The sequence below is a fragment of the Vigna angularis genome, chromosome 4, assembly GCF_016808095.1.
Source record: "Vigna angularis cultivar LongXiaoDou No.4 chromosome 4, ASM1680809v1, whole genome shotgun sequence".
Lineage (NCBI taxonomy): Eukaryota > Viridiplantae > Streptophyta > Magnoliopsida > Fabales > Fabaceae > Vigna > Vigna angularis.
In genome coordinates, this window is record NC_068973.1 from 11607833 (window position 1) to 11617244 (window position 9412).

The following is a 9412-nucleotide window of genomic DNA, read 5'->3' on the forward strand; positions in this document are numbered from 1 at the left end:
GATGGAGAGAAGTAAGGAGTCTGTTCAAAGAATGTGACATTGGCAGACATGTAATACTTCTTAGTTTCAGGAGAGTAACACCGATATCCTTTTTGAAGTCGAGAATAGCCTAAGAAGACACATTTGAGAGCGCGAGCGGAGAGTTTGTCTAGACCTGGAGACATGTCATGAACAAAACATACACAGCCAAACACTCGGGGAGATGTATGAAAGAGAGGATCATTAGGAAACAAAATGGAGAAAGGGACTTTATTATCAAGAGAGGAGGAGGGCATCCTATTAATAAGATAACATGCAGTTAAGATGGCATCCCCCCAGTGATGGACAGGAATATGGGCACCAAGCAAAAGGGTACGAGCAGTTTCAACCAAGTGTCTATTTTTTCGTTCTGCTATACCATTTTGCTGTGGTGTATGAGGACAAGTAGACTGATGTAAGATACCATGGGAACTCAAGATGGCAGAAAAGGAGGATGAAAAATACTCTTTGGCATTATCACTTCTTAATATTTTGATTACTTGACCAAATTGATTCTTGATTTCATTCAAAAAGGATGTAAAGATAGCTAACAATTCAGAACGATTTTTCATAAGATAAACCCAAGTACATCTTGAATATTCATCAATAAAGGTAACAAAATATCTATAACCAAAGGAGGAGATACGACTAGGTCCCCATATATCAGAATGGATGATGGAAAAACTAGAATTACATATTGATTGAGACCTTTTAGGAAAGGAAGATCTAACATGTTTTCCTAATTGACATGACTCACATTCTAAGGTTTGGAGACCACTAAGTTCAGGACACATCTTTTTTAATTTGGACAAATGAGGATGGCCAAGTTGATCATGTAGCACTTTAGGATTAAGAGCAGCAACACAAGACACCCTTGGACGAGATCCAAAATGGTATAATCCGCCAGCTTCATATCCTTCTCCAATCTGTCTCCCCGAACCACGCTCCTGTATAACAAAAGATTTATGATCAAAGGTTATTGAACAATTTAACATTTTAGTCAACTGGCTTAAGGAAATTAAATTAAAAGGACAATTAGGGACAAAAAGGACTGAGTTGAGATTGAGGGAGGGAGACAAAGAAACATGACCGACTCCTTTGGAAGAAGTTTTAGATCCATTTGCAAGGGTTATGAAATGAGGTTTTTCTCGAAAGGAAATAGATGAGAACAAAGAGGTATTACCAGAAATGTGATCAGAAGCACCTGAGTCAATTACCCATGAATTTTGACATTCCATAGATTGAGAAACGCAGGCTGTTGATGTATTGGGAGATTGAGATGGTTGTGCCAAGCTGTTAGACTTTAACCTTAAATACTCTTGATATTCATCCTCAGAAAACATAGAAGTAGAGGTTTCAGTTTTCAAAGTGGAAGTTTCAGTCTTCGAAATATTGGCGGTTTTGGAAGGGAAACCATGTAAGGAGTAGCAATTCTCTTGAGTATGACCCATCCTTTTACAATATGTGCATTGAGTACGTCCCCGACCTCCTCGTCCTCCTCCTCTAGTGCCACGTCCTCCTCTTCCTCGTGTGGCAACCATGACAGATGGTTCCACTAGTTCATGCGCTTCTTGAGTTTGAGATACCGGGACACGCAGAAGGCGAGTGGTCAATGTTTCCATAGAGGGGACCTCATGACTAGTTAGAAGTTGATCTCTGAGATGATCAAAATCGGGATGTAGGGCACGAAGGATCAACACCATGTAGAATTTGTCTAGTTTCTTTTTTATATCCTCTAATGGATCTACTTCCAAAAACATCCTAAGTTCTTCGACAGCAGATTGGGCTTCAGTCATGAAGGACACCATATCATGGTCTGCCATTTTAAGAGATGCAAGTTTATTCGTAGTGTCATAGAGACGTTGAATATCATTGGCATAAATGCTTTGGGCTTTCTTCCAAAAGGAGTGACAAGTTTTGAAAGCCCTCAAAGATACAAAAAGTTTGGGTTCCACTGATTGCCATAACAGGGCACACAACTGGAAATCTGCTTGTTTCCACTGATCAGCTTTTTCAGTAGGCACATGGCTTCCATCTCGCTCAAGGTGGTCATAATGCCCTTGGCCAAGGAACCACATTTCAACGGCAGCAGACCATGATAGATAATTTTTTCCATTTAGCTTCTCGGAGGTAATTGATGGACTTCCAGAGAAGGAAAGAGTACTGCCAGACGCCATTTCTGAAGAAGACGAATAGTACTAACGAAGAACAAGAAAACCCTAAGGGTTTAGACGAAGGAAACTTTGACAGTGATGGACGACGGTGGCCGGCAATGGCGGGCGGTGGCCGGCGGTGACGGTGGCCGGACGGTGGCCAGACGGTGGCCGGAGACGGTGGCCGGAGACGGTGGCCGGACGGTGGCCGGCGACGGCCGACGGTGGCCGACGGTTGACGGTGGCCGGCGGCGGGCAGCGGCGGGCAGCGGCGGGCGACAAAGAACTGTGGCGCCGGACAAATATATATTACGAGACAGAAACCAGAGCGGGATCGACCCGCTCTGATACCAACTTAAGATTGAAACTGTAAAATAATTCTAGAGGGCTTGATTGATCCCTCTCACAATCTTCTATTTATAAGAATAAATTGATACACAAATACATGATAAATAGGGTAACCCTAGACACAATATAATCATGATAAATAGGGTAATCCTAGACATAATATAATCATGATAAATAGGGTAACCCTTGACACACTATAATGATGATAAAATAGGATAAATATCCTAACAATATGTAAGTATTCTATTTAAGAGAAATTTCTCCTTTATGATGAATGATATCAGAAAGTCTTTTTGACAATTGGTTTTCGTTTTGTTCTGTAGAAGTTGTTGTCCAAGGTTGCATGAAATTTGCAACTCCAACAATCACCTTGCATATATTTTGACTAAATACTTGAGAGGACCTCAAAAATCAATTTATAAGTTCCAAACATAGTACATACAATATGGATGCACTAGTTTGAGGGGCAATGTCAAATTTGCTTAAGTTTTGTGAAGGTGGTTAACTTGTTAGAAAAGGTTACCTCATCTTTGTATTACCTATTTGGCACTTATGTGCAGATTATCATACCCTTTCTGTATTGTACTGATGTAAGAACCCATACAAATGAATGAATTAGCTAAGAGAAAATTAGCTCTCTTATGCATTTTTTTCATATATACATTCTGAAGTCTTATAATTACTCCATTACACATTTCATAGCAAAACAGCCACAATTGCGATCATGACCAATCATTTTTCTCTCTACATTTCCTTTTCTATAAGTAGATAAAGGAATTGATAATAATCAAATGCATAATAATACAGACAATTAAACAACATCTCGATACATAAGAATTTATTTCATTGTTAAGAACTAAAAATATTATAAGTAAATGAGGGAAAATTTTCATGGAGCAGCAACTTATAAAGTTACTTTTTATCTAAACTAGAAGTTCTTGGCTAGTAAAACCATGGCAAATAAGACCCAGGTCTAAAATTGAATTTTCAATTCATTCCATTGCTATGCTCCATAATTTCAGAAAAACAAAACTAATTGAATCCTTTAACCTGTATCAAACCATAAAACCACAAATTAGGCAGCATGATATCACAAATTTGAAGTTTAAACTAATAAATTTGAGAGCCAAATCAGAACCCCAGGCTTCCAAACAATCTAAACATGGCATAGTATTAAACACAAGTCAGTGCATCAATTCATCCTCTGTTCAAAAGGCCTAAGCACAACCAAATTATCAATATTACGAATATAAGGGAAAAAATGCCATGGTTGCACAAAAAAGTACTAAACGTTCTTTGACATGGTATAAAACCAATAACGCACATGTATGATATTGTTTATTAGTTGTTCTACCATTATAAAACATGTCTGGTTAAGGAAAGCTAAATATTTTGAATAAGAAAACATACGAGTAGACAGAAGACAAAGATCAACAAATGGAGAAGACTCAAACCCAAAACAAAATTATACCCATATAAATACCAACTAAAAATATTAGTTTTTCAAAATGATTGACTTGTATAATAGAATGACAACTATTATAGGAAAAGGGGAAGAAAACAGTTGAAAAAGATAAGGAAGGCGGAAAAAGTACTTAACAGGGAGGAACAAAAAATTATAGTTTGTGCCATTATGGCATACTACAGAATATGCTGTGCAGTATAACCTCAAATTAGCTTATAAATTACCATAGCCATTTGCCTTTCATGAGTGCCTCCCTCAGGATCACAGCAGCAGGCTCCCTCTTAACCCGTTTTTCACTCAATGAGGATCTGGTTGTATTGAGGCATGCCTGAGGAATAAAAATTAGAGTAATACAGAAATTTTATAGGGGAGAAAAGAAATAAAAATTAGTACATACATTATACCCCAAATAAAATAGCCATTTTACCAACCAATAAACATTACTGGACATCACATAAACAAATAACTCTACACATGGCAGAATGGTGGTTTTCTGTTGAATGAAAATATTAATAGTAGCACAAGCAAGAAAGTCTGCCAAACTAAATGGACCACCCAAATAACAAAAGCAAATGACACTAAGTTAAATTAGGGAGTAGGAGAGAAAAAGGAAATCCCTTTTTGTTCTGTCACAGGTTTCTCCCAACCTACTGAACCAAAGATTAATCCCACTCGTATTGCTATAATTGTCACTGGCCCAACAAGTTTTCTAGCATAGGGAACTGAATACAGGTTCTACATTACATAGATTGTCCCTACAACGAATGAGCACAGAATACCTAACCACTACGTCAATCCATCAGATTGAGAAAAACCTAATACAAAAGATAAGTATGAATAATAACGAAAGTGAAGGGCTACATAAGAAGGCTGACCAGCTTATCTACATAGCTATTAAGATTTGACAACAGACTTGAGTAGACAAAATAAACTGTTTGACATGTGTCAGTTGTAGCTAACTGTTTGACAGTAATAACTGTCGCATAGAAACAAGGAGATTACAAGTGAATTGTGACAAACTAGAGAGAAATATCCCTAACAATATCACAGAAGGAAACTCTAATACAAGCCATAAGCAGAAAACCATAGATATCAACAAAGACAATACAACGACAAGGTAAATCTGAAGGCATTTGCTAGGAGAAAGCTCATACTAATGCAGGCATTCTGCTACAACTAATCACACCAATGGCAATGCAAAAAACCACACACATCCTTAAGATTTTGGCCGCCTTATTTTTATTGAAACCTCTCAAACAAAACATGAGAAAGTGCTCGGCAAGATATCAACAAAAGTAACATTCATCAAGCAAACCATGTAAAAACATAGAGGAAAAAGGAACAATAAGAAAGACCATGACTAGTCTTGCTATTACAGAATTAAATAACTGTCAGAATCAATCAACACAGTTGCAGAAAGAAGATAATTGAGATAAAAAAAACTTAAATAATAAATCAAGGGATTGACAGCTGAGTTTGTAGAACCTACCCTATAAAATACAACTGCTGCAAGTTCCACCAATCCACATTGTGAGCTACTTAGAACTCCTAATTTATCATCTTTATTTCCATCACCCCTGGGTAGAAAATTCAATAAGATCATCATGGATAACATCATTAAAAAGTTTATTTAGTTCACTGTAAAACACTAGAAGATCCAAACACTAAAAACACATCAACATGTTAGAAACACATACCGCAGCATGGAAGTACCAAACAAGCTACCTTGATCAAGATCCTTACAAATCACATCCAAAAGCTGCTCTACCAATAAACACCTATCAGCAGCACCTCTCATTAAACTCAACTGTAGCCTTGCATAAAAAATAAGTGAATCCTGCAGCAGAAACATCAATAGAATAGTTTGAAAAAATTTGAAAATAATCTATAACTTAAGCAGCTATTTCCTTTAAAAAGCAATTGCAAGAGACCTTAAGAACTCGATCATGTGTCGCCAGCCAACAGTGGAACACAAACTGCTGCAGGGCATTATGAATTTCGAGCAACTCTAAGCCTAAATTTGGACCATCATTCAATAAATATGTATTTATACACTCAACAAGTTTACGTGCCATCTTGCTCTCATCCCTGAAAAAGTAAAAAAGAAATGGTATTGCACTATAGCAGAAAAGAATAATAGAAAAATAAATCAATGAATCACAGTGGAAATACCTGATGAATGAACATATTCTAACAAAACCCTTAACAATGCTTTCTCTAACATTATCAGGGTAGTCTCCAGGGGGAAATTTTAGAAGAGAATGAAGTGTCAAGATATAACGGAAGACCTCCTCCTTGGAACTATTGCCAATATTTTTTCCACTCAAGCTTATTTCAACTTTCTCAATGAACAGAAACACCAGATCTGTCCAAAACAATTTGATTAAGAGGGTGAGGAGATTAAAATGGTATTGTTGATGAGATGTGGAGATAATGCAAGCCATAAGTTTACAAAACACTTACTGCAGTAAACACGCCTCCTCATCTGGAAACTATAATCCCTAACAGACAATAGATGCCGAAGAATAACGCCATATTCAGACTGAAAGCTTAGAACATTGCTCAGGACATCCCAAACATGATTAAAAAGCAGTTTAACTACAGATGACAACGGTAAAAATTTTCCTAAAAAGTAAAAAGAAAAACAAATAATTAAAAGAAGCAAAGTGTACTACTAAATATAAGATTAATTCCCATATTTTTCTTTGTAGAGTATTAAGAAGGTTATTACCAAAAATATATCAAAATAAAGCCTCAAGATGGTCAAACAATTATTAAGTGATGCATAACCATGTTATTTCCATACAAGTAATAAAAACTGAGTAAATACCCATATTGGTCCCTGAAATATTAGTGCGCTGGCTGATAGCTCCCTGATTAAAATTTTCATGTTAATGAATCCTTGAAAATTTTTATTTGTTCCCATAGAATTCATTCTGAATGAAATATAAGAAAAATATTGTATTTGTGTATCAATAGAACATTTGTAACAAGCTTAGTGCATAAGACATACATGTTGCAACTTGAGGGGGAGTGTTAGAATGTAATTAGTCATTAATTATTACAAATTTGTTAGCCATTAGCTGTTACAAATTCTAGGACACTAGGATCATTGATCCCTGATAATTAGGCAAGAATTTAATGTATTTGATTTTGTAAATTGGTATGGATACATACTTTGTGGTGCACATTAGACACACAACATTCGGATAACACTTCTTTATAGAAAAGTATTAGTTGGAGTTCCTGATTTGAATTTTCCTAACTATTATTTGTTTAAAATCAAGAGGGGAGAAAAGAACAAACATGTTCCAAACTAAACTGCCTCCAACCGACCTGAACACTTGGCATCCTCCGCACGTTGAACAGCAATTCTAAGAGTCTTTGCATATATCACTTTTGGATTTTTCCGCTTACTTGAGGATATTTCTGCTGATGCAGATTTAATAAGTAAAGAAACAAGAAAAGGCCATGTTTCAGCTGCGCCACAAAATTTCAAAATAAACAAATCAATCAAAAGTGTACACCATATATCATGGCTTCGGTACTATTAAAAATATTGCATCCACCAATGCTAGCAAAATTAACTTAAAAACGAATCTTACTGTGAGGAATTTCATCTGGTCTAAGCCTTGCAGTATTCAGTCCAATAAATTTACAGAAGTTATATGACCTTTCTCCTTCTAACCAAGTGTTTAACAACTTAATCCCTTCCTGTTGACATACAACAACAATGCCGCAAATTAGAATAACACAGTCCTTATACAAAAGAGAGAATATATACAATGAATAAATATCACCAGACACAATCACACAAAAAAAAATGTGTAATCAATATTAAATGTACTTGAAATACAGGCCAAATGTTACTCTGATTCAGCTATCAGAACTGAAACATCATTTCGGTGAACCTTAATTAAAATTGTAGCTTATAAACATTTTTCAATCCAGAATGTTGCAATTTTTGCAGAAATAGAACTGAAAGAGAAAAACTATAAATAATAACAAGTTGATTAGAAAATCCTTCTCTACTACTCTAGTTCAAATTAATGGAACAATCAGGCATTCCGTAGACAGATTTCTTGATGGAAAACTAGAATATCGACGACACTAAAGTCAATTTATCGCTACATGCATAACATTAACAGGAACAAGAAAGGTTCTGTTCCCATTCAAAATTATTAGCGAGAGAAGGAAAGTAGAGAGTTTGAGAAAGGAAAATGACTTCGCGAGCTTTGACTTTATCGGATGAGAGTTTTTCGACAATCTCTTGAATATCTCTGGAAGTGACTTTCGCCATGGTCACAATCGAGTCAGCTCAGCTCACTGGTCTATGGAAACTGGCCCCTCTGTCCCTTAGTTCCCCGTACCAACAAGCAATGCATGAGACTTGACTTTGGACCGCGAAAGAATTTGACTATGAAAGGGCGCGTTAGCAACAAGCAACGGGTGAGCTCGCTGGCGCGAAAGCCGTATAGCGTAAGTGCATTCGTTTTCTTGCTGCAGCCGTTTTCTTGTTGGGTTGGAAGGGTTTTAGGCGTTCAGCGAAAAGAATACCAAGGGTTTTAGTACGTAAAGTAAAGCGTTTCTGTGAATTGGTTGAAATTAGACTATTGCAATGGATTGATTGAGCTTTCAGTTTCAGTACCTCTTTTATTTGTAAAATTACCTTTATCTAAATTTTAACTTATAAATTTATTTTATTAGTAGAAATAAAACACAAGAATATTTATAACTCGTATCCTTGACTATAATTACACTTTATATCTGTATTATTACAATTATTAAGAATAAAATTTTAATTGAATTAATTAAATTCCTTAAACATTGGAAGATTTTAAATTCTCTAAATTTGTATGATTTAAATTACTAACCTAATAAAGGTGTATAGATGATAATAAAATTAGCAAAAACATTAATAAAATTGTAATCATATATTTATATTATTTAAATTATTCCATTAACATAATTAAAAGTTAAAAATTAAAAGTATACCATTATCATGCTTAAATGAAAAAATATTAAATTTTACTTTAACATTTTTAGTTTTATTCTTTAAAATAACCTACTAAATAATGTTCAATAAAAAAATTATAGAAAATATGTTTAGCTAGGTGTAAAATTTCTAGAGTAGTGCTTCCTGCACCCCATCAATTTTTTCTTGCACCCAATCTTTAATGTGAAGTTTCCGTAATAACCTTATGGCTTATTTACTTTAATCCTAACTTTTCACTGACCTTCTTTTACACTCTGCAGCGGTGGTGGTTCTTCCTTGTGTGTTTTGCATTCAACACATGGTGATGCACATTGTCCTCCTCCCTTGGGAATGCATTTGGAATATTGTCATTATCATGCTCAAATGAAAACAAAAAAAATATATATTAAATTTTACTTTAACGTTTATAATTTTATTCTGTAAACTAATCTC

The 9412-nt window shown here is 35.4% G+C and overlaps 1 protein-coding gene across 7 annotated transcripts in view; it reads right to left on the bottom strand.

Moving 5' to 3' along the window:
• LOC108331474 (serine/threonine-protein kinase ATM) overlaps positions 1 to 8598 on the bottom strand; it is a 93047-nt gene extending 84449 nt beyond the window's left edge. For 4 of the 7 annotated variants that reach the window (XM_052875822.1, XM_052875824.1, XM_052875821.1 and 1 more), the window contains exons 1-9: positions 8210 to 8598; positions 7590 to 7698; positions 7321 to 7464; positions 6448 to 6609; positions 6157 to 6349; positions 5916 to 6072; positions 5682 to 5821; positions 5474 to 5561; positions 4209 to 4312 (exon numbers count right to left, since the gene is read on the bottom strand). In XM_052875822.1, the coding sequence (XP_052731782.1) occupies positions 4209 to 4312; positions 5474 to 5561; positions 5682 to 5821; positions 5916 to 6072; positions 6157 to 6349; positions 6448 to 6609; positions 7321 to 7464; positions 7590 to 7698; positions 8210 to 8284 (1172 nt within the window). In that variant the 5' untranslated portion in view covers positions 8285 to 8598. Of the gene's footprint in view, positions 1 to 4208; positions 4313 to 5473; positions 5562 to 5681; positions 5822 to 5915; positions 6073 to 6156; positions 6350 to 6447; positions 6610 to 7320; positions 7465 to 7589; positions 7699 to 8209 lie in introns of those variants that run through there. The other 3 variants (XM_052875823.1, XM_052875825.1, XM_052875826.1) reach the window with 3 other exon arrangements.
• Between the last annotated feature and the right edge of the window lie 814 nt (positions 8599 to 9412).